Raw genomic sequence first — 27003 nt, 5'->3', positions numbered from 1 at the left:
AAAAGGATAATTCCAAAACACACATTTTATAGTACTGACATCCAACTGGGAGAGGGAAAAGTGAGGGGAAAAAAAGGCATAGCCAGTTTCTATGAAGAGTTTGCTTTAGGGTTATTCATAAAAGCTCTCACTAAACTAGATGGTAAGTGCAATACAAAACTGCCAAGAAACATTTAAACATTTCTCTCGATCAATAGCCATTTGCCAACAATATTCACTTACATTTTTGTTCCTGTATAAAACTTAGCAACAAAATAAAATCATCTAGTGTTGTTTCAATTCTATGTCAAAAAATATGAGAGCTATTCACATCACTATGTCAAGTACAGGGAATCTTTCACCCTAAAAAACTCTGCTAAAAGGAATGAAGTTATTTACCTTAAAGCAGTGGTTCTCAACCCTGGCCTCTCATTATAATTACCTTTATATAAAGGTATTTATATAAACATACAAGGGCATTTTAAACAAATCCTGATGCACAGGCCTTACCCCAGAATAATGGAATCAGAACCTCTGGGGTTGGGCCCACACCTCAGTATTTTTTTAAAACTCCCCAGGTGATTTCTAACCCACAGTAAGGTTGAGAACCACTTATTTAAGATTTCAAAAATGTCATTTATTCTGTGCTTAGTATGACTACCAAGATATATTGCATCTCGAGGCCCCCAATCTAGAAATGACGTGATTCCACATGGCTAGCCAACACCTTAGAATTAACCCCAAACTACCAGCTATAAACATACCACCCCCTGATCAAGAACCTTAATTGAGTTCCCACAGCCTAGCATAAAGTTAAAACTCTAGCAAGACATTCAAAGAGCTCTTCCACAATGTAGCTCCAACTTGTTATTCTAACTTCTTCTCCTACTACTCCCTACCACAAACCCAATCCTCACGTGAAATGAGGTGATTTTTACTGGTTCACAGACATGTCCTGTGCTTTCCTCCACTTCCAGTCTTTGCTCCTGCTGTTCCCTCCACATGAGGTGCGCTTCCTCTCTCCATTCCAGTCAGTAATTGTAAAACCTTTTCTATCTTTTAGACCCAGCTTTAATGCTGCCACCACCTCCACGAAGCCAATCCCAAAGCCCTCCATCAGAATTTATCTCTAGCTCTGGCCCTGTATATTTCTCCTTATCACATTCTGCCTTTAGCATTTATGCCCCATCTCCTAATAACAGAAGCCTAGACTGTACACAGTGGGTGTGAGCCCCTCAAGGGCAAGGACTGAGTCTTGTGCATCTTTCTCTGGCCCCTTTCCCCCACAGCCAGCACAGGGTTATACTCATGGTAGTGCCCATTAAGTGATGTGGTATTTAATTAAATACCATAATCCTCTAAATAAGAAATCTGGTTTCTAGATAGGAATGAAGGGAACTGCTTAATTTCTACAAATGAATTTAAAACCAAAGACAAAAACACCAAAATAAATAAAAGTGCCACGCTGACCTAAAATGTAGCAAGTAATATCGTATTTGTGGAGCCAATCCATTGCATTCTAATAGGTCTTAATCATTCTTGGCATTTGCTATAGTCCAGAATAGTGGAGATTCCATAATGAGGCAAAAGTGAATAAAGTCATTTCTAAGATCTTGAGAGAGAAAGTAAAATCCACCTTAAAATAACTCTACTGAAATGCTTCTTATTTTCTGGGAGACTTGGCACTCTAGGTGGAAGGATAACTCTCCTTCCCCTGGGCATTCCTGTGAGTGAGCTTCAAAACTGCTAAAAACAAACAAATCCAATTCCTTATCTGAAAGCAATGGAAAAAATAAAGGCAAATATTAATTTCCTTTTTGAAGTATAAGGAAAGTATGGAGTTCCTGAGTCTTCATTATTATTGTTATTTTTTCTCCTCAGGAAGAGCCAAAATTTTCAAACTGGAGAGAATTTGAACATGAAGCAGTTCATGGAGAAAGGGTTAAGTGAGAAACTGAAATACCTGAGTGCATTTCTGCTGCTCTCCTCTACACCTCCAGGACAAATAAGGATGAGTTGTCAAGTTAAATACAAGCAGTCAAGTGACTGAATTATAATTTACTCTGTGCTCAATTTAAATTAGTGTGAGGCTATTAAAATATACAGTATAAATACGGCAATTCATCACAAGCTGTCATGGATGACTTCATTTATTTGCTGGAGTGGCACACGCTCCACTAAAGGGAAGGAGAGCAAAATCACAGGTCAAATTAAGCCGCTATTCTGTTTTAATTCGCTTATTTAATCTGTGGCGACATAATTGTCTTTTACAGTATGTACAACTCAGAAAGGAAATTTGGGAGGATTACAGTCAGTATACAAATGATTAATCAAATGGTCCATTTAAATGCTAGCTTAAAAGCAGCAGAAACCCAAAGCAGTCAAAGAATGATAATCAGCACATGCCATATACAATGCTAAGAAATTTCCTATTAGAAGATTTTTCCCAATTAGAAATAAACAACACTAGGATATCTATTAAGCTCTACTCTGAAAGATTTTATAGAATACATTAATGGTATAAAAAGGTTCTGTTTGCAAGATGGCCAATAGTATTTTTATTTGTTTTCTGTTCTACTTGTTTGCAATTGTCTTGCTTACCTCTCCCCCGCCAAAAAAGGTAGTTAGAAACACATTTAATGAGTTACATACAGTCATTATGAAATAGTTATTTTTAAAATATGATTAGCATCATTTTGAAAATGCTCTCTCTGAGGCACAAATTTTTCTAAATTCAGGGGTACAAAATAAAAATTTAAGGTACTTCTATTCATCCCAAAATTCAACCTGCTTTTTAAAATATCTGAAGTGATATTTTCCCACCTTTGAAGTCTGAAAAGAGAAATATTACAATATGCTTTGTCTAAAAAATAAGAACATTTAGAAGTAAAAAAATAGAAATGTTTTCAGTAGGAAGAAAAAAGTAACAGATTTTCAAGGACTCTCATTTAATTGCTCCCACAGACATTCAAAGTGCGGGTCCAACTGACGACTTGACTTGGGAAATTAAATTTCTCTCATCATTCTGTGCAGGCATCAGAGCCCTGCAGGTGATTCTGTTTAGACAAGGACTGTGATTTGCTACTCTTCACAATCCCTCTGTGACACCAGGCAGCCTGATGTCACAGCTAAGGTCACTGAGAGGTTCAAGTGACATGCCTGAAGTCACACAGAAGTCAGGAGAGGGTCAGGAAAAGATCAAATGCACTTCTAACTCTTAACCTTTCATTTCACCCTTTAATATAAAAAAAGCTAAGAAATACTCTGGGAGAGAGCAATGGTCCATACAAAGAACACTATGGGACATTTTGTATGTGAGCTGAACCTGCTTTCAAGATGCTACTTCAAAAGAGGAACAAATGAACTAAAGAACAAATGAAAGAACAAAATTTATTTATTCAGTCACTCAACAAATTATGTGTTGAATATCTAGTCATTACATGCAGTGATCTGTACCAGGCCCTATATGCAAGGTTCTGCATGATTCAATTGGTAAGACAAGAAGATAAATAAGATCTGTTCCCCACTTACTAATAGAGGAAATGGACATGTTTGCTAATAGCAAAATACAAGGCAGAATGTGATAATACCCATCAGAGACACATACAGAGAATTCTAGAGAGGTTCAGAGAAGTGAGTGAGTGATAGATAAACCATGTGTGACAGGATTTATCCAAGTAAGTTCAGTAGAGGAGCGGGCTTTGGAGCTGACCCTTGAAGAGTGCTAAGGATTTTGATAGGTGGAGATACGGATGAAAGCATTCTAATTAGAGAGAAATACGTGAATCAAAGTGTTCAAGTGAGAAAGTACCTGGGTTCAGACAAGGTAATGGGTTCAACTTAAAAGAAGCAGAGGTTTCAGAAACATAAGATAATGTTATAAAAGTAGCTGATGACATATTGTGCAAGATCTTGAGTTCCATCCCATAAAATTTTTAGTTTATTTAGGAAGTAATTTTAAATTTTTAAATTTTAAAGACTTCAGGGCCGGCCCAGTGGCTTAGCGGTTAAGTGTGCGCGCTCCGCTGCTGGCAGCCCGGGTTCGGATCCCAGGCGTGCACGGACGCACCGCTTCTCCGGCCATGCTGAGGCCACGTCCCACATACAGCAACTAGAAGGATGTGCAGCTATGACATACAACTATCTACTGGGGCTTTGGAGGGAAAAAATAAAAAAAATAATAAAATAAAAAAATAAATTTTAAAGACTTCAAAAGAGAAGAAAAGATGTAATCAGAACTATGCTTTAGGAAACCACATCTGAGAGGAGTGAGAGGGAATATAATATAGAGGTTAAGAGCATGGACTTGGGGCAAGTCTTGCCTGGATTCAAATTCTGGTTCCATTACTTATTAGTTGTAAGCTAGTTAACTTCTCTGTGCCTCAGTTTCTGCATCTGTAAAATGGGGATCAATAATGGCAACAACTGCAAAAGGTCGCTGTGAGCATTCAGTGAGGAAAATGTATGTAAAGTAGTTGCTGAACACAGTATAAATGACCAATAAATGGTAGCTTCTATTTCTGAGAGAACAGTTTAAAAGCTGATCAACATGCCTAACAAGAGACAAAAACAAGCAGCTGGATTAGAGTGGTGACAAGAAAGGAAGAGATACTAAAAAAAAAAAAAGCAAAACCAGAAAAATCAACAGGCTTTCAGACATTTTTAGCTAAAAAAGGACAGTGACCCCCGAGAGATGGAAAACAAATGAGATGAGTTGTTTGTCCTACGACTGTTCAGCTCACTGACCAGAGCGAGTTTCCAGGCCCCCATGCAGGAAGGGGAATCCAGGTGGAGCGCAGCCATGTCCCTAAATTGAGGAGACAGAACTGGGAGTCTGAGGAGGCCAAGGCCACTAGAGTTCACTAGCAGAGGAACAAAGGGAGAAAGCTCCAGAGATCTGCCAAGGGGACCATGGAGTCTTCAGCTGAGTAATGATTAGCACATGGATGCCAGAAAACCACCTGAAGCCTGGGAAAGAACCACCAGAAAGGACCAGAGGAAACAATCTCCAGACCTCACACTAGGCAGAAAGAGTTTGTGCTCCCACCAGCCCAAGGGAGAAAAACTTACAATTGCCTGGGTGCTGGGTAGAGTATTCCGATGACTACTGCCTCAGTTGAGTGGGGAAAAATAGTTCTAGACTAACCACTGGGCTGGTCCCATCTAATAAAGCGTAAAAGCAAGTCTTGCAAAGATCAAATTGTTTCAAAGTCACTAAACAGCATCTCAGAATAAAGCTCAAGAATATTTACAGGAATGCAAAAATATCTAGCACCTATGCCACATGACTGGCACCCAATAAAAAATTATAAGGTATTAAAAAACCAAGAAAATACAACCCAAAATGAGGAGAAAAAGCAATCAGTCAAAACTGACCCCAAAATGACACATATGATAGAATTAGACAAGACCATTAATTCAGTTCATTTTATTCCATATATTCCATAACTATATTCCATATATTCAAGAAGGCAGAAGAAAGATTGAGCATGTTAAGACATGGAAGATGTAAAAAAGACCTATGTAAACTTCTAGAGATAAAAAGGACAATGTCTAAAATGAAAAATACATTGGATAAGATTAATAACAGATGAGACAATGCAGATTAAAAGATGAAAACTTGAATATTTGACAACAGAAACCATCCAAAAATGAAACATTAGAGGGAAAAAAAGACTAAAACAAACAAACAACAGAGCATCACTTTGCTGTGGGACAACTGCAAGTGACCTAAAACATATGCAATTTAAGTCCCAAAGTGGGGGAGGGAATCCTTGAAGAAATAATTGTTAAATTTTTCCAAATTTGATGAAAGCTAAAAATCCACAGATCCAAGAATCTCAACAAATCTTAAGCACATAAATCATGAAGAAAATTACATAAAAGCTCATCATAATCAAACTGCATAAAACTAGTGATAGGGGCCGGCCCAGTGGTATAATGGTTAAGTTCGCTTGTTCCGCTTTGGTGGCCCCAGGTTCGCCAGTTTGGATCCTGGGCGCGGACTTACACACTGCTCATTAAGCCATGCAGACATGGCGTCCCACATAGAACAGCTACAACTCTACAACTATGATACACAACTATGTACAGGGGCTTTGGGGAGAAAAAAGAAAAAAGAGGAAGATTGGCAACAGATGTTAGCTCAGGGTCAATCTTCCTCAAAACAAAACAAAAAAAGACTAGTGATAAAGGAAAAATCTTAAAAGCGGTCAGAGAAGAAGTCAGTTTTAATGCAGAAAGGCATAAAGATTTAAAATGTCAGTAAGCTTTTCACCAGAAAGAATGCAAGCCAGAAGACAGTGAAACAAAATTTTTAAAATACTGAAAGAAAAGAACAATCAATCTAGAATTCTCTATCTGGAGAAAATATCTTCCAAAAATGAAAGTCAAATATACACCTTTTAAACAAGCAAAAGCTGAAAGAATTCATTACCAGAAGACTTGTGTAAATGTAGGGCCGGCCCCGTGGCTTAGCGGTTGAGTGCACGCGCTCCACTGCTGGCAGCCCATGTTCGGTCCCGGGTGCACACCGACGCACCGCTTCTCTGGCCATGCTGAGGCCGCGTCCCACATACAGCAACTAGAAGGATGTGCAGCTATGACATACAACTATCTACTGGGGCTTTGGGGGAAAAAAAAAAGGGGGAGGATGGGCAATGGATGTTAGCTCAGAGCCGGTCCTCCTCAGCAAAAAAAGAGCAGGATTAGCACGGATGTTAGCTCAGGGCTGATCTTCCTCACAAAAAAAAAAAAAAAAAAGAAAAGAAATGTAAAAGAAGGAAGTCCTTCAGACAGAAGAAAAATGATACCAGATGGAAGTCTGGGTCTACACAAAGGAACGAAGAGCACTGGATTTGGTAAAAATGTGAGTAAACATAAAATGAATCTTCTCTTACTTTTTAAATGGCTTTAAATCACTGCATAAAGCAAAAATAGTAACAATGTTTTGGGGTTTATAACATATGAGAAAGTAAAATATATGATAATAACAAAGGTCAGAATGAGGGAAATGAAAGTATACTATTGTAAAGTTCTCGTACAATAGATCAAGTGGTACGATGTTACTTGAAGGTAGACTATGATAATTTAAAGAGGAATACTATTAACTCTAAAGCAACCACTAAAAAAAAGGACATACAGACAGAACAAATAGGAAACAGAGAGCAAGATGACAGATTTGAATCCAAACATATCTTTAATCACGTGAAATGCAAATGATCTAAATAACTCAATTAAAAAGTAGAGATTATCAGACTGGATTAAAATACAAGAGCCAACTACATGCTGCCTACCGAAAATCCACCTCAAACACAAAGACACAACAGGTTAAAAGTAAAAAAAGGCTATATCATTCTAACACTAGTTGAAATAAAGCTGCAATAGATATACTAATATCAGACAATGTAGATTTTAGAGCAAAGAATATTAACATGGATAAAGAAGGTCATCTTGTAATGAATGATAAAGGGGCCTAATTCCCCAAGAGGATATAACAATCGTAGATGCACCTAACAGATCTTCAAAAAATATGAAGTAAAAAAATGAAAGAACTGCAAGGAAAAAACAGACAAATCTACAATTATTGCTAGAGATTTCAACACTCGTCTTTCAACAATTGATAAAAGAAGCAGATAAAAATCAGTAAAGATACAGAAATTTTGAACCACACTATCAGCCAACTTGATCTAATTGACATTTATACAACACCCTATACAATGCACCATATATTCTTTTCATGTGCACAGGGAACACTTATCAAGATAATTCATATTCTGGGCCATAAAACAAATCTCAATAAATTGAAAACAATTTCAATTACACAAACTATATTCTCTGACCAGAATGGATTTAAATTAGAAATGATTAACAGAAAGATATCTGGAAAACCCCAAAATATTTAGAAACTAAATAACACAATTCTCTAAGATTTAATGAAAAACTCTGCCTGTTGTGAAGAAATGGTACATTTTTTTCTCTTAGATTATGACTTTTATATAAGCTACATGGTTTTTGCCTTGGCTGTCAGGAAGCTTAGGGCTAAACAAAAAGTTTAAACACAATAGTTATATCTACTCAAATTATTCATTCATTCAACTCAGATGAAGTATAAATACAATAATCACACCTGCTCTTAAATTAGTCATTCATTCAACCCAGTTTAAGCATCTAGTATGTGACTTTAAAGAATCTAGGGATACAAAGTGAATACAATACAGTCCCTGCTCTAAAACTCAGTTTTATGGTCAGGTCTAGTGAATAGCATATTTGTAAACCTCTATTGTTTTCATTTATTGAAAATCTCTACCTTAACAGCTCTTTTTAAAAATGTGTCCTTTCTTTAAAATTGCTTTTAATCCTTTCCAGAAACAGCTGTTAGTCCCTTGCCATACCAAACTAAATAATCATACACAAAAATTGTAATATTAGCCTAGGTTAAACATAATTCAAAATGTATAAAATTATAATGCTCTTGCAAGGCCAAATAATAAGTTTTTTGATGATTTATAGCAGTACTCCCCTCTCTTAGAGTGAATAACCTAAAGTTGACTGTCTTCAAAAAACCACTGGCAACAATCTCAAGAGTTTTGACATCAAAGGAACAAACAGCTTAACAGACAGGAAAACAGTGCTCAAGGTGGTGAAGGTATCCTCTGAGAGAAGAGAGAGGTCAGGAGGGATGGGAAAGACAACCCAATGCCGAGGTAACACCATAGAGCTGCACTCAGTGAACTCAGGGAAAGTCTGGGAGGGAGCCTGGCCTCCACAGTACCTACCCTGGAGACAACCTGGACCTCAGGTTCCTCCTCCGTAAAACGTGGGGCTACAACAGATGATCTCTAAGGTATCTTTCAGTTCTGCAATTCTGTGAACCTAGTTTGGTTGTAATATCAAAGAAAACATCCCAAGAGGGAACTCTGTTGTATCTCCCCACCAAAAGCTACTTGCGTTATTAAAACTAGACTTGATAATGCCATAAAACACATTCTAGGTGCTGTACAAGGTGTTGCATGGAAGAAGAACACTGGACTGCACTAGCAGTCAGAAGATCTGAGTCTTAGTTTTGGTTTAACCTTATGAAAAGGTATAACCAACTGCAATTTAATTGTTCTGATTCCTAGTTTCCTAGATGAGACAAAAGATGCAGAAATATATACCATGCAATTGTTAGGAAAAGCTATTGAATTCTCACTGGGGATAGACAGCTAGGAAGACATCTTGGGAGAGATGAACCTTGAAAGGATAGATGGAAATTGGAGGCATGAGCAATGGTAATAACTCATATACAGGCTGCATCTTGGGAGAGATGAACCTTGAAAGGATAGATGGAAATTGGAGGCATGAGCAATGGTAATAACTCATATACAGGCTGCATGGTATAGTAGAGGACATGGGCTTTGGAGTCAGATGGATTTTGTTTTAAATCTTGGCCCTGGTTATTCCAACTGTATGACCTTAGACAATTCAGTTTTCTGAGTCTCAGTTCCCTCAAATCCAAAATACACAGGCTTACTTTGTAGTTTTAAGGATTAAAGATAATAGTTATATAGCATCTAGCATAATACCTGGCATATAGCAGTCACTCAAAAAATAAAAGGTTTCATCACTAAGGGCCTAAAGACTGAAAACACATGGCATGACAAAAAGTAGCAGACAGGTAAAGGAGGAGATGTGGCTGTAAAGGTAGGTAGGGGACAATCTGCAGAGGGCCTGACCAATTTGTGGGGAGGATGAGAAACAAAGCGGGCCTGACCACTTTGTTAGCTAAGAGCCCAGTGTTAGAAGTGGGTTCTGTGGGGTTGGACTTGAGGTCACACAGGGTGCAGTCAGAGGTGCAATTCAAGAGAGTCCATGAGGGAAATGTGAGATAAAACGATGGGAAGATCAAGCACCAACAGCCAGTGCCAGAGACTAAATCTAAAGTGGCATGGCAGGACTGAGATCCTTGAGTACAGCCAGGGGTGGGGTACGGATTACGAACAGGACGGACAAGTGAGGAGTGTCTTAGCTAATTGCCTAGAACGTTCCTGAGTAACGAGGAACGTTGGTGGGTGTGGTGCTGGGGGGCGGGTAGTGCCAAGACAGTGACATGGTCAGATCCGTGATTCAACTTCTCAACTCTGGTGGCAGAGTAAAAGCTACATGGGAGAAGAAAAAGACTGAAGGTACAGTGAGGAAGGAATTATAAAAGTCCAGGTAGGAGGTATGTGAGCCTGATACAAGGTCAAAGCAATGAGGATGAGAATAGAAAGAAAGTGACAAATGGACATATCTTAGGGAAAATTTCTGACAGGATATAGTGAATTACAGAAGTGGCAGATAATGGAGAAAACACAGTGAATAACGAGTAAGGTTTTGAGCTGCAAGACCAGGAGGACAGTGATGCCACTTAGCAGGGAACACAGAAAGAAGTGCAGGTACCAATGATGAGAAGAATCACAATGCAAGGAGCTCACAACTGACCATTCTAAGGCATAAGTAAAATATCTTCAGGAGCCTGAATGTCACAACAGGGCCACAGCTTCCACCACCTACCATCCAAACTTTAAACCATGTCATCTCCTCTTTGACAATACCTGTGACTTAAGCTAACAGCGGGGGAAGAGAAAGCAATGAGAATCAAGAATTTCATAAAATTTATCCAGCACTTACCTTTACTGCTAATATTTTCCCACTCGGGACATGATATGCTCTAGAGAGGAAAAAAAATAACAAAATCACTTGAGATCACTAAACAACCTACAAAACAGTTAAGTACATAAATGTAAATCCGAACAACTCTGCAGCAATGGGATATATGATACTTTCAAAGAACACTAATAACATTAGTAATTTACATTTCTATTGAGCTTAATGGTTCACAGAGTGATTCATTATACATTACCTTAAAATAACCCTCTGAGGTAAGGCTGGTATTATTATCCTCCTTTTATAGACGAGAACTATGAAGCATAGAGAAGTTAAGCAGTTTGCCCAATGGCACAAAGTCAGTAAGTCCCAGAACTAGACCAAACCCAGACCTTCTGGCTCCAGATCCCTTATGACAGACTGTCACTGTTTGGGGGGGGGGGGGTGGAGGGGGATCTTCTATAGCCCTCTGCTAAGCACTATACATATCCATATAAAATGGGAGGTTTTCCTTTTGTTTATTTCAATTATAGATACAGATAAACTATATCCCTACATTTCATCAAAATAATCTCAAAACACATGGAATTAGCTATGGCTTAAGCTATAAATTCATATAAGAAATCACAGAGTTATCAGCCTCAAGCGTGTGGTTCATCTTTTCCTAAAGGTGGCATCTCTCAATATTAAAAAAGCTGTAGAAAGAGACAAGTTCAAATAATCAGATACAGTGAAATAACTACAATTTAAATCAAGGAATAGGAATACATTCATTTATGAAAACAAGTAAGAGAATAAGGTTTGCAGAAATAAAATACTATTACTTCTCATCAAGACCTTCTGTGTTTAAATGAAATGTGGCCTTTCATACATGTACTGCAAGGACTGCACATTCTGACCATTATTCAGAAACAATTTGCCATATACAAAAATTTCAAAACAAACCAAGCAATATAAAGAAGCACTGTTATTGCAAGTCCATAAAAGTATAAAGAAACAAACTAGTTTGGAAGAACTAAAATCTTGCTCTGTAGAGGATTGTTCATATTAGCTAAGATCAGATTGCTCTTCCTCTCACCCAGCTAGTGTTAAGATGAGTGGGGTAGAGAAGATGTGGCGGAACAGAAGTTAGCTTCTCAGGAATTGCCCCACCTCACCTGCCAAGCTGCAAAATATATTTACCAGGCTCCCAATTTTTACTTGGCAATGACTTAGTAGTAAAAATTGCTCATTTCTTAAAACAAAACCAAAAGATATATTCTACTATTATCAAATAAAAACATCATTTTCTGTTGTTTTGGCAGAAATATTCATGTGGTTGCTCTGACAAATTTTTTTAACAGCTTTATTGAGTATAATATATATGATAAAATTCACTTGTTTTAAGTGTTCAATTCAATGATTTTCAGTAAACTTACAGAGTTGTGCAAGCACTGACAAGTGTTTTTAAAGTGACTGACCTATAGAAATGGTTTAGTTATTAAGAACCTACAAGTATTAGTAACTTTTCAAATATAAAATGTTACAAATTCAGGTAAGACTAGGAAAAAAACATACATACTATATGCATGTATGTCTATATCCATATATACGAGTGTTATAAGAAATTCATTCTGCTTTTCCTACTAGAGTGGATAAACGTCAAGCCAATTACAGAAGGTAAACTTTGCCTTTATTTTAACAATTAATTGTAGAGAAATTCAGGTAGTATATCTCATTTAAAGGAAAGACAAGATTATAAAAATTAAGTGGCAATTATTCACTTCACCAAAGAATTCTTTAATCTGTAAAGTAGCTTAAGTCTTTCTCTAAATATCAACCTCCCTAGTATATATAAAGACTAATACATTTATAAATCTTAAATTATTTAAAAATTTTTTATACTTTGTATAAAGTGATATACATTTTATAAGTAGAACCCCTATATTATACTGGTTTTAGAACAAATTACCACTTACTTTACCATCTATGTTAATATCAGACTTCTACAATGTGAAGCTACATTTCAGGTCATGATTTGATTCACGATACATCTGAACTCATGTAAGAAATCGGTATACAGACTTCCACCGTATTTTTCTCAATGCCCGATAGAGAAGTTGTTGGACTAAGCTAATTGAAATGTGATTTAAAGGAATTTAGTAACTTCATTCCACGTAAATACAGGTAATATGTAAGATTCAATGATACATTATTTTTCCCCTTGTATACCACAGATTCTTCCAATTTCAACTTTTTAAAATACTGTATATTAGAATCACTAACCAAGGACTGAAATATAAAGATAAATAGTTGAATGCATACACAAGGATTCAAAAGTTGTAAAAAGAACAGTGTTGTTACTCTGGACAACAAGCAACCCCTGGACTTTTGAGGCCAACAGCAGCGATAAGGAAATGATTAGCAGATCGTCTAATATATATACCATACTGGACAGTTTGGCAACTTAATTAGCTTGTCAAGAAAGCTGATCTCTCTTCCGAAAGAAAGGTCTCCTATTTCCAAGTGAATTAAAAGGGGAGGCTTGATGATTTAATTATGACGCACACTAATTCATCCGTGGAAGCTTGGGTTCGATTTCGAGCAATAAAGATGCTGTGTGGTTTGGTTTACAGTGCAATGACAGTACCAATTTAACATTTAATCATCAAGGAGAAGTGGATGACAAAGGCAGTGCCAGGTATGAATGCAGTATGTCCCTTAACTTTGCAAATGGCATTCTACCTGGAGAAAAGGAATTTGTTTACTTTCAACGGATACTGCATCTCAACTGTCTTGACCTTCCTCAACGCATTAACTGTAAAGTGATTAATGAAGTTTGAATGGAGGCTCTGGTTACGCCAAAAGACAACTATAGACCTCGGCATTGTTTTAATTAACAGCTAACACTTCAAATTAGTTTGTTGTTGCCACAGTAATTACCTGTTCCAATGAGTGCACGGAGGAACCATTTTTATCAGATATTTTTAGTGCTGAGTCCTTGAGTGTTCCATTTTGTTTGTGATCAGCACAGACCTTCTGGGAATAGCCCAGCCTTTAAATTGAGCACACAACATATACACTTTAGGATGGCAAAAACTAGCAGCCTGGCATACATTTTTTGAGTATTTAACATAACAAAGAGACCAGCAAAAGAGAAGAATACTTACTATTGCTACCTCCTTACTCTCTTTTTTCATTTGGAACAATAGGTTCTAGAAGACTGGACAAAAAGGTTGGTATCAACCTTTAATTTTGGTAGAGTACAGAACCAGATAATTACTGAGCTAGTAGGGAATACAGAGAATTGTCTAGTTTAATCCTTTCCTTTTACAGTAGAAACAGCCAAAAGCCAGGTTAAAAAACTTGTCCAAGCTCACAGATGGTCAATGGCAAAGCCAAGACTGGAACTGTGGCAGCACACACATATCTTAGGACCTAAAGGAAATACGTGTTGATGTTCAAGCTTTCTTAACTGCGTTCTAGAGCAGGGAAATACATAACTCAAAACTTACACAGGTGCTGACCTACTTCAATCAGGCTAAGGACCATCGAATCCAAATCTCTCCAAGTAAGGAAGCATTCTGCGATCAAAACCTATCTATCATGGGAGGCAGAACAGTGATGGATGTAGGCTCTGAAGTCACTGTCAGGGTTCTGATCCCAGCTCTGCCACTTCTTAACAACGTGAACCCGGACTGTAAGAAAACCTCACCATGTCTCAGGTGTATCAAGTTTGAAATGGGGAAATTGGTCCCCAGCTTATAGAGTTGTGAGAATTCAATGATATAATATAGGAAAAGCAGTGAGGACAGGGCCTGGCACACAGTAAGCACGCATTAAATATTAGGAAACATATTTTTCAGGGTAGCTTGGTTGCTTTAAGAGTAAAACCTGCTAAAACAGACTGAAAGAGCCAGAGTTATCTCTATGCTTTAAGAGTCAGGCTATGTGCTCAACAAATGAAAGCAAATAAAGCTTTAACAATGAAGACTGGCAAAAGGCCGCAATATATTATTTATTGTTAAGAAAAGCAAGTACTATTACTTCATGTTGAACCAGCTTTGAAGACAAAGAATTAGTCATTCAAATTCTAGATTTCTCACCATGATTATCTTTTGCCCACTACTGCAGCTTATTCACACTACAGACAGGTATGATAGGTGCTACATTCAAGTGTTCATCTCAGCAGAAACACCATTTGACAATCAATGTTGCTAAATCAGAAGCCTAATTTTTCATTCTCATTGTATTAATAAATAGGAAAATATAAGCTACCCTAAAAAAATCCACATACTTCCCTTTAATATACACCCTCACAGACTCTACAAAATTTTGAGGCATCTCCTAGTCTTCAGACTCTGGTAGCTCTGTTATAACCCCTAACACACTGCAGAAAAATTGTTTATATGTCTGTCTGCCACACTGGGCAGTGAACACTACCATGTCTTAACCATCTTGTATTCTTCACATTTTGTGTAAGTCCTGGCTCATGGTGGGTGCTCCATACTTAACAGATGTTTGACAAACGATTACAATTCTGGATGAAAAGAAATCTATCACTTGGATAGTGTTTTACAAAGAAATTCCACATGCATTTAATTAATTAATTCCATAATCTTATGAGTAGGAGTTATTTTTTCCCCAGCTTTATTGAGATATCACTGACATATAACATAAGTAGGAATTATTATCATCATCTCCAGTTTATGGGCAGATTTCTAACTGCTGAATGCAAAGTCCTTACAGGGATTTCATGATCCGGCCCTTGGTTACCTCACTGATCTCCGCTCTGCCAGTCTCTCTTACACACAATACTCACTCAGTTCTACCAGACACACTCCTGCCTCAGGACCTTTGTACCTACTCTTCAGGCCTGGATCACTCTTCCTCCAATATGAACTTGGCTTGCTCTATCACTTCCTTCAGGTCAAATGTTACTTCTTTGACTATCCTACATAAAACAGCCCGTTTTCCCTTTCTTTTTCTTCACAGAATTCATCAACACCTAATTTATTAATTTATTATCTGTCTCCTCTTACTGGACAGCAAGCTCCATGAAAACAGAGACCTCCTTTTTTTTTCTTTGTTCACTACTGTATCTCCAGTGCCTAAAACTGTGTGAGCACATTTTATAAATTTTTGTTGAATGAATGAATGAATAAATTTCCTTAATTGCTATAAGTCTATTTTTGTTTTTTATTTTTCTTAAAACAGTTTTAAGTTTTTCTAGGAAATTGTCCATTTTCTGTTTTCAAATTTACTGACATAAAGTTATTCATTGTATCCTCTTATTTTTAAAATCTCGGCTCTGTCTAGAATTACGTCCCCTTTCTTAATCTTAACTTTGTTATTTGTGTCTTCTCTCTGTTATACTTGATTAATTTTCCCAAGGAACCAGCTTTTGGTTTTCTTGAATTGTTCCTTGAATTTTAATTTCATTGCTTTTTTTTCTTTAGTATTTCTTTCTTTCCACTTTCTTTGGGTTTAACCCCTTCCCTTTTTTAAAAAAAAATTTCTTGAGATAGATGCTAAGCCTATCACTATCCAGTTATTCTTTTCTACTGTATGTACAAAAAACTATCCTTTAAGTATGACTTTGGCTGCATCTCATGAGTTTTCATATATAGTATTTCTTTAATGGTCAGTTGTAAATATTTTTATTTCCATTATGATGTATTATATGACCCATAAGTTATTCAGATGTGTGCATTTTGATTTCCAAATGTATGAGGAGGTTAACTTATTATTATTGATTTCTAAACTAACTATTGTAGTCAGAAAAAGTGATCCGTATGTTACAGACTTTACTGAGACTTGCTTTGTGACCTAGTACATAATTAGTTTTTAAAAAATATACTTTTTGTACCTGAAAATAATGTATATTCTCTATCAGATTGATGGAGACTTCTATATATGATGATGTGACCTGTCTATTAATTGTGATGTTAAAATCTTCTATATCCTTACTAATTTTGGTCTGATTGATCTGTTGATTACTGAGAGACATTCCCCCACTATGACTGTGGATTTATCAAATTTTCCTTGTAATTCTGTAAATTTTCTGCTTTATGTACTTTGTGGTTATGTTATTATTTACATATAAGTTTAGGACAATTAATATTTACAGTCTCTTTTTCTTCTATCATCACATAGCAGTCCTTTCTATCCCTAATAATACACTTTGCCTTAAAGTCTGTTTTGTCTTATATTAATATAACCACAACACCTTTCTTTTGATTAGTTTTTGCCTGGTATCTTTTCTCCACCCTATTCCTTTCAACCTTTTTTTGTCTTTATGATTTAGGAACGTCTCCTAAAATAGTCTAAAATAGTACATAGCTGTATTTTTAAAAGTTCAGTCCAAACACTCTATTAACTGGCAACATTAGTCTACTTATATTTATTGTAATTACTGATATATTTGGATTTATTCCTACCATCTTATTCATTTACTTTACACCTCTCTCCCTCTACTATACTGGACTATTCCCCCTTTATTCCTTCTATTGGTTTTGATGCCATACATTCCGTTCATTGTCTTTTAGTTGTTACCCACACCATTTTTAACGATCATATTTGCTAACAAAATAAAAAGTTAATTGCTATCTCTCACTTTCGCTCAAACAATATAAAAATTTTAGAATGCTTTAATTCCAATCATTCCTTTTCATCTTATGTTACTTTGTCTAATATTTTGTTCAACTTAATTTTGATGTCCCTAAATTAATCACTACTATTGCTGTTTTATATAGTCAGGTTTATCTACATGGTCACCATTCCTTCTCTCATTTTATTCCTTTCTGGATTCAATTTCTTTCTACCTAAAGTACTTCCCTGAGTAATAAACTAACTCTCCTCTTTCCCCTATCCATATATCTTTTTGTGTCTATACATATATACACACATATATATAATCTTTTATATTCATTTCTGAAGATGTATTTATTTTGCCCTCACTCTTAAATGACAGTTTAACTGAGACAATTATTTCCTCTCAGTCTTTTGAGGATCCCATTGTCTTTCAGCTTTATTACGGTTGTTGAAAGTTTACTATATATCCAATTTGCTGGCCAATACAAAGCCACTGAAGGTTTTGGACAGAGAGGTGATATGATCAGAATTTAACTTTAAATCCTTACTCTAGCTGCATATTATTATAATACACCGGGAAAAGAGGACAAACTAGAGAAAACAAGGAACACTTAGAAAGCTGTTACAATAGTCTACGCAAGAGGTGGTGATATAAACCTAGGTAGTGATTGTGGGTGTGGAACAGGGGAAACAGATACACAAGACTTTGGCCAGAGAGAATTTATGGAACATAGGGATGAGAAAGATGAATCTACAATTTCAAGCTAAGATGATAGCAAAATTATAGTATTTATGAACAGAAATATAGGAATCTTACCTAGTCAGTCTTAGGCTATACAATCCTGCACTTTTTAGCTCCATGAGAACAGAGACCACATTTACTTCATTCAACAATGTATACACAGTACTTAGCACAATACTTAGCACAGAGTAGATACTCAAATATTTAGAAGCTAATAAATAAATGCGGTAGTTAGGAGAAGGAAGAAAGGAAAAGGAAACAGGGAACTAACAATTTCTAAGGTTTACAGAATTATTCTAACTTCACTATGATGTATATATCATAAGTTATCATAAGTCACATTTTACAGATAATAATAGAAACAGATTCAGGGATATTAAGGTATTAAGAAACTCATTCAAGGTAACAAGAGTTCATGAATGGCAGATACGGGATTCAAGACTGGGTCTATCTCAATTCAACCCTGGTGCTCTTTCCAGTATAGACGGAGTATATACAGAGAATGGTTTGAACTAAGAGTACTCCAGGATACCGTGACTGTTGAAGGTGGGATTCAGGAAAAGAATGCATTAAAATTCCACCTACCAGATTCCCTATACTCTGTGGTTTATGTGATTGAATTTATCCACCGGCATCAACTACTCTAATGCCTTATGATACTTCATGTGTTGCTCTTATGAATTATTATTTCTCTTCAAAATTGTTATTTAAATTCACTAGTATATCCTTTATTTAACTATATTGTAAACTCTAATTACCTAACTATACTGTAAATTCTTAATATAGAGTCTATGTCTTATCCCATTTTATTGTAAGTTTCAAGGGCAGGGTCAAGGTACATTCTGTTCATTGCTTTATCCCCAATTTCCATCACAGTATATGACACACTCTCCTCTTAGATACTTAGTTTATATACTAATAAATACTTAAGGCACGTCTCAAATTGCCAAGCACTATGCTGGGCATTATGGATGGAGCAGAGAACAAACCAGACAAAGTTCCAGCTCTTGTGGAGCTCACTTTCTAATGGGGAAAGACTGACAATAATCAAATAAATATACAATATGTCAGGTAGTGAAAATGCAATGCAAAAGAATAAAGGTAAGGATACAGAGAGTGATCAAGATTAGGGGCATGTTTCTTTTTATTAGGGGTGGGGAGTAGGTCACGGAATGCCTCTCTTACCAGGTTACATTCGAGCAGCAAGGGAGCACACCATTTAGATACCTGGAAGAAGAGGACTCCAGCAGAGGAAATGGTAAGTTCGAAGGTCCTCAGGTAGAAGTGTGTATTTGACGTGTGTACGGAGGTGGAACAAGCAAGAGGGCTAGTTGCGGGAGACGAGGTCAGAAAGGTAACGAGAAGACAGATTGTGTAGTACCATTTAGGCCATGGTGAGGACTTTATCATTATGAGTGATATGAGAAGCCAGGGTGGGAGGGAGGAGAGCTTATATTTAAGAAAGATCATTTTGGCTGCTGGGTGGAGAGAACACATTGTAGGAAAGCAAGGATAGAAACTAGGAGACCAGTTGGGAGGCTACTGCAATAATCCTAGCAAGAAATAATAGCGCCTTAGAATAGGGTGGTAGGAAGAGTGGTTAGAGGCGGTTGGTTTCTTGAAATAGCTTTTAGGAAGAGCTAAAAAGATTTGTGGGTAAATATGATGGATGGTCTGAGAGAAAAAGAAGGATCAAGAATGCCTGCAAAGTTTTTGTCATGAGCAATTTAAAGAATAGAGTTCATTCACTCAGATTGGAAAAACTGTAGAAGAAGCAGGTTTCAGAGGGAATCAACAGTTCAGTTTTGGGTAATTCTGAAATGCCTAAAAGACATCCAACTGGTAATTAGATATGAGTCAGAAGTTCAGGACAGAGAGCAGGGTTGGAGATAAGCATTTGGGCTTCTTCAACATATAGATGATATGTAAAGCCACGGAACTACAAAAGCTCTCTTAAGAATTAAATTAAATAGAGATGAGGTCTGAGGAACGGACCCAAGGCACTCCAAATTCAAGTCAGAAAGATGAGAAGAAACCAGTAAAGAAGATGAGAAGGTGCAGATAGTAAGCCAGCAACAGAATCCAGAGTATGGTGTCCCTACGGCCCTAATGTTAGTGTTACATCTCCCATACTGCCAAGTGCAGTACCCTGCACAGAGCAGGCATTCAAAAAAACATGTGACCTATTTCGAGAGCAATAGTTGGGGACAAATGCAATTAATTCTATTATCTGCTCTTTGAAATTTTAAAGATGAGTTTAGTATAATACACACAATGCTTTAGGTATAATCACCTTCACCTAAATCCCAATGAGAATTTATTAAAAGATACATCAGTCCAAAGAATAAACTGAATTTCGATAAGAATCTTCAAAAGTGAGTAAAAGAAAAATTTGAAAACACAGTGTTAAAAAGTCCTACATTCACACAGGACATAAGGGAGAAACAACCTGTGTTCACATTCCAACATCTGGACTCCCACACAAATTTATGTCATGCATAAGATCAACCGCATCTGTATTTCACAATGTTTACTGAAATTATTTATGCTTAGAATTTCAAATTCTAGGAGAACCAAAAAAATATGAATTGTCCCAGCTGACTCCTGTTCACAAAATAAATAACCTAGAGCTGATCATATATTTTCTGATAAAGCTTGTATAATCTCATAAAATTAAAGTTGGCATCTAATTTCGAAGGCACTATTCCGCATATTAATTTCTGAACACATTCTAATCAAATATTTTAAATTATAAGCAGAAAGAATTCATAATAAGGAGTATCTGTGCTTCTCTAGTGATTGTGAGGTAGGATATAATTTAAGAATGGAGGGACTGATCTACGATTTGACTGTAAATATTTCATATTTCGGCATAACTGATAATATGACGTTATAAACATCATTTTTTAAGCAAAATGGTCATCAAAATGAATAGGGAAACACCTTTCCTATTTGTTTGTTTCTTGGAGCAAGGATCTCAAGAGTAATTGTATCTATGATAACTTTTAATCATAACAGCAAAACAAGAACACTGAAACAACAGTATTGCCACTGTCCTGTGAAGAGGGCAGGGTAATTCTTTCATACACCATGTGGAATAAACGCCATTGACTTAAGCGCTACTTCTAACATAACATACTTCAGAGAAGGTTAGTGAAAAGAAGGACACAATTACTCTGTGAATTATTTACAGAGTGCTATCAATTGTTGAAAAAGTCTCCAAATGGATAGGAAACCTAAGAAAATAATCCAGTCACTAAAATGGTGAAAGCAATAGTTAGAACTTGGCTTAAGAAATAATCAGCAATTAGAAAGGATGGTCTTATTCTAGGTAAGCAGGAAAGAATATGATGTTTATCTATTTTGCTCCCTGGGTCTCTTAGAGGATAGGTTAGGAGGCAAGGAAGAAGGTGAACAAAGACTATTTTAAAATAAACAAAAGTTACAAATGCATTTGTTATTAGCAGCTCACTACAGACATAGCAATGGCTCTCCTAAATGATAAAATCAGGTTCTCTGTTTTTCAGGCAAAGATTTCACAGCTTGTGGGATATTCTAGGTTCCCCACTTCTCTGATCTTTGAATGCCATAGAGATTTCCAAGATGTCCATCAGAGGCAGGGCAGAGGAAAGGAGACAAGGTGAAAGAGAAACCTCTCAGATCTGATTCATTATAACAAAAAGTTTGATTGAGAGGAGACAAACCATTGTCTAAAATAAGATTTTTGATTAGTTGTCCATTTTAATTATCTATGCAACTCTTAATTCTCATTAGCATAGAAAGTTAAGAGTTGGCCATACTCAGATTTAATTATTAAATCTACTTCCTTATCAAGGAAATATGGTATCCATTAAAGCAAAAGTGACATAAGATCATTGGTTTTCATACTTACAGATGCTGTTTCCCTACTCTTTATATGACATTTTATTTACTGACCAAAACAAAGTAACTCCAATTTTATATACATTTAAATAACAAATGGACGTCTTTCTCCAACTTAGAAGTTCTTCCATTTCAGAGACTTTACAGCCTTGGCACAAAAGAAAACTAAAACAAAAAGAAAGGAGATGATGGAAATCAACGGGCTAAACGCTCCACTAGGAGACACCCAGCATGAGGTGATAACACTTTCAGTCTCCTATTTAAAATAAGGAACCTGAGAGTGGATTGTATCACATTATCCCAAAAGATTAAAAGGCCGAACAATTCTGAAGCCAATACCAAACAAGTAGAACACTTCTTTGCCTTACAGAAGTCAAGGACATAAACGCATATGAGTATATACATACATACACAATCAAAACAAAAATCTTTTCTTGTGAGATTAATTTTAAAAAATCCTGGATGTCATATTTTAATGCAACAACATGTTTTCAGTAACTAAATATAAACTAGCTGTGGTTCAGTTAATGAAAGTTTTGTTTTACCACTTGATCTTTTTAGAGATTTGTTCTCTTGGTCGGTTTCTTTGGGGGTGGATTTTACCAATATGTCACATAGTACTAAAATAGCGATCCACAGAAAATAATTCAAATAGTTTCAGGGAAATCAACACTGACAGTTGCTGCCTTCCATAATAGATAAACACATTAGCCAGGCTCTAGCTGTTAAAATAGGAAATCCAAAGTAAACAGCAGTTGTAAAAAGAAGCTTTTATGTAAACTGTACTAGTTCAAATAGCAGTCTATGCCAACCTTCCTTCTGCCTAAAAATCCATTACAGATGCTTGACTACTGATTGCAAAATAATTTGTGGCTAAGCAACAGGGCCCCCCAGATTGTTTAAGTGTCAAATCAAACATGTTATTAAGTTACAGAGATTAACAGATATTAACAAAATTTCAAGATGCTGATCATACATAGGGCTCACAAATCAACCTAATGTATGATATGGGAAACTTGGCAGGGTCAGAAAGAGTTCCAATCAGAGAAAAGCTACTGTAACCCTACATTTTCTCATTTCTTCTTCTTTACTCTGGTTATATACCCCTTTTTACTCCCACAACTGCCTCAAAGTTAATGTGGTCATCACTACCTCCATATTTCTTCCATAAGTTGATGCAGCCTGGTGCAAGCCTTTAATACTCCCACATCAACTAGAGTAATGTCTTTTAATATATGGCCTAAATACCTTTGAGATCAAGGAAGCTACAGTCATAGTGATCTCTTGATCAAAGGTTCTGAAAGAAGGTAATGGGCAAAATAGAGGCAAGAGTTATAAAACCTAACGATGAGAATGAAAGAGAGAAATGGAGTAGTTAGGAATACATGTGGGGAAAAATAGGAATACGGTGAGGATGAACTAGCTAGGAAACTTCTCTCCTGAAATGGCTGGATCACAATGTAATCTCTGCTCACAGTTTCTTGGTAGAAAGCTAACAATAAATCACTTTCCAAAATCAGAGACAAAAATGGCTATTCAGAAAACTTTCTTCTACTAGCAATTAATATTCTATTGTGTTTTATAGTTTATAAAACGCTTTCTATAGAGAGAAGCTATTTGATTTGCACAAAAATTTGTAAGGTAAATTTTCTTATTATCACCACTTTACAGATAAGGAAACCAAGTCCAGAGGGGTTAACAACTGCTTCAAGATTCTTATCTGATAAGCACTGGAGTGGGATATGGACTCAAGTCCTCTGAAGCCAAATCCAATGCATGTCCCAATAAGCCTGTGTGAACATTAACTGGTTGCTTCTAGATCCTCTAATTCCAGCTGTCTTCAAGGTTCTCTGGATATGGTCAGTGTTGATTTTTAAAAAGCAATAGGGAAAATCGATTGAACGACTCACTTTTCAGAGTTGCATTAACTTTTTCAGGCCACTGGGGTACAATTTACTAAATTATCTCTCCTAGAACACTAAATAGTACCCTAGTGGGTCAAAGAGTAAATGCACCTCTGAAAAGTGAGCCATTCATTCCCTTCTTCCCCATAGTACCAGATATAATATGTCCCCATAACAGAAATATTAACCCATTTCCATTAAAAACTCAAGAAATTGTCCCACACCACAGAAAATGGGGAAGCTTCCCTGAAAAAAAAAAAAAAAGCAAAAATCTCTCTCTTCTATAACCCTGCCCACAACACCGTTGAAAAGTCAACATGTATTTCTATGAAAATATTTGTTTTTCGTTCATTGGAGATTGATTTTAATCAAGACCTCAAAATAGAATAAAAAACATAAATTCAGAGCTGATGGTTTTCAGGGGGGAGACGCATAGGACATCATGATGGCTAGTTTCACCTGTAATGCAATATTTATAAGACAAGCTCAAGCACTCATCGTGCTTATGAAATAAGATATATGTCACGAACAGCTGCTCTTTCACATATCTTACTATACTACAGGTCATCCCCTTGCCTGAAAAAAAATTCCTTGGCTAGAAGGTAAGCATTATTACTTCTCTACAAAGGCAAAAGCCTCTGAACACATGTTTGAGTTGCCTTAGGAACAGCTATTGAGTGATTTAACATTTGCAAGATACCTTAACAAAGCCAAACTAAGTTTTCAGCACTGTTAGTCCCTTACTCTTCTGGAAGACGGCTATGCAATGAAAATAAGACAACTTTAATTTGAGAATCATCCCGCTTCTAATTAAACTGCCATAGGCAGCTGGTTGGATAAGTTTTAATCAGTTTCAATCACCTATTGATTGGTATACTGAAGCCTAAAAAATTAAAAGTAAAAGATGATTGGGGAATTGTCCCATCTCAGAACAACAGTAGAGGCCTCTGTAAATAACTCCTCTTTTAACCATCAGCTAAATGAACACTTCAATACTGCAGTACAAAGTCTTTGCAAAATTACTTTAACTAACAAGCAGAAATTTATCAGCTTCAGCCAAAATCAATGCTGAAATCAATTTGAACACTGGTTGTGTCTAAAGGGGCTCATTGGCAATTTAGGGAAATTACACCATGTAAATGCCTGTGCTTTAATTGAACAGTTTCATCAACTAGGCTGTGATTGCTGTCCATTCATTTATTTACTTTCACTGCAGCTACCATTCTGCAAAGGAATGGCTTTTGTCAGACTGGAGAGAGGCACTTTATCTTCATTTTGTGCACTTTTGTGCATAACAGACTTCATGAAATGGATGTATCATGACTAGGGCCAAAACAAACCAAGAGGGACTATTTCCTTTCACAGAAAACTGAACAACACTCAAACTACCAAGATACCTCCCACCATCCGGGGATAGTCATCTTTAAACCCCAAAACAAGAAGGAACCTGAGTGACCTCCCTGCACGTGGCACTGTTCCTCTAAGTTGAGGGGCTATGTTTTGGACAACAGAAGGAAAGTGTCTGGATTCTAAACACAATTCCACCATGTTCTTTTTGAGATACCTTTAGTGACTTCCAAAAATATATAAACCGTATTTGAACATTCTCTTCAAAAAGTAAGCAACATTTTATTTTTCAACTCCTCTGAGATCAGTCAAGAGAAGGTGCTATTCTCTAATTCATTCAGGAGATGGAATTAAAGATGTCATGTATAGTTTTAAAGTAAGATTAATGGGAGGAGAAAGAAAGAGGGGTCTGTGTGAAAGGAGGAAAACTAACTCCCTTATAAAGATCAGCAGCCAAAAACACCACTAAGATTCCAAAGACGATTTAAACACACACAAATGCACTCACAAAATCACAGACAATGAAAAAACTCAAAGATAGAATTTCTGAAGAATTACATGCTGAAGTGACTGAAGTTTTGAGATCAGCATTAACATTTTTGACATTGGATTAATCAGTTACTTCAAAGATTACAAGCACCAGGGAAGGAGGGAAGAAGGAAGACAGCTGTTTGTTTATATGGGTCATCAGTGAGGCACGCGTGCCTAATGCAAAAAAATAAAAATAAAAAAATACATCTGTAGTATACTTGCTAGCAAATGCCAGCAGAAATTGTTAGCCTTGCACATAATCTGCTTGTTTTAACTCCCCATACAACCAAAATGTAATTATTTACTAGGACAGGCACTGGGAATGGACTAAGAAATAAGAAAGTATGAGTTTCAGTGGCCTACCCCTGTCTTGCTTAGAATCCTCAGGGAAATCCCTTAATTTCTCTGTTAAAGTTTCTTCATGGTCAAATGAGGATGCTGATACCTACTCCACCCAGCTACCCTCCAGTGCTGCTGGGAGATAACCCCAGGCATGTGATGATGGCCCAGTTTGGAAACAGAAATGCAGCCACTGTGATTCTGAGCACCTCTGACATTTTGGGTGTGTGCAGGCAATGCCTGGAAAGACTAGGCTTCCAGGGAAGCAGGGAAACTTCCCATTTGCCCTTTCAGTCTGTTACCCCAGCTGTTATACTCTACAACACTAAGAATTACCTTCAAAAAAAGATAAAAAGAAGAAGAAATAAATAGTGTACAAAAACTTAGTACATGTGTTCATGGTAAAAATTCATTCTGTAATTTTATCCCACGTATCGTTTTCTCTACCACTATACAGTTTCATTAGCTATACATTTTGTGGCTGAGACAAGGTAAAAACAGATTTTATTCATAGTTTTTAGATAACTTTTCTGAAAACTTAATTATGGTTTAATCAGAGCTTTATGTTTATTGACTAAGTATACTGTTAACATTTTGCTGCTACAGTTAGCAGTTGTAATAGAATCAGTATGTTTGAGAACCTTACTCAATACATATTTTCCAAATATACTATGCTTGTTAAAATGCTATATTGATTGTGCCCTAAAGCAAGTTCTAATTTTGTCTGAACATTTTTCATTTTACTATTTGAATTCACAAAAGAAAAACCATGAACTCCGCTTTTAGCAATAATACTGTACATTCTTTCTTTCTTTTGTAATACTGACAAGGAAAAGTATGGAAATTTTAGAGTCAAGAGGATAACATAATACAAAGTCACACTTAAAAATCAAATTAATGTTTAAAAAACTTTATGATTAATCTCCATAGCCTAAGTCCCTACTGCTATTTCCCGCTCTAATCTAGTAATCTGCTTTTCCGATTCAGAGTTAGTGCACAAATCAGAACTTAAACATATTTCACTCCAGTAAGGCAGCAATTTAACAGAAACATGGTCTCTTATATCAAAGTAACCAA

General features: G+C 36.4%; 1 protein-coding gene across 3 annotated transcripts in view; it reads right to left on the bottom strand.

The window, feature by feature from the left end:
• The window catches only part of MAP2K5 (mitogen-activated protein kinase kinase 5), a 236955-nt gene that overhangs the window by 147699 nt on the left and 62253 nt on the right, over window positions 1-27003 (bottom strand). For all 3 annotated transcript variants that reach the window (XM_058541929.1, XM_058541930.1, XM_058541928.1), the window contains exon 9: window positions 10633-10672. In XM_058541929.1, the coding sequence (XP_058397912.1) occupies window positions 10633-10672 (40 nt within the window). The remainder of the gene's footprint in view (window positions 1-10632; window positions 10673-27003) is intronic.

The sequence above is a fragment of the Diceros bicornis genome, chromosome 5 (assembly GCF_020826845.1).
Source record: "Diceros bicornis minor isolate mBicDic1 chromosome 5, mDicBic1.mat.cur, whole genome shotgun sequence".
Classification (NCBI taxonomy): Eukaryota; Metazoa; Chordata; class Mammalia; order Perissodactyla; family Rhinocerotidae; genus Diceros; species Diceros bicornis.
The sequence above is the reverse complement of the archived record's forward strand: the minus strand, read 5'-3'. Positions and strand labels throughout refer to the sequence as shown.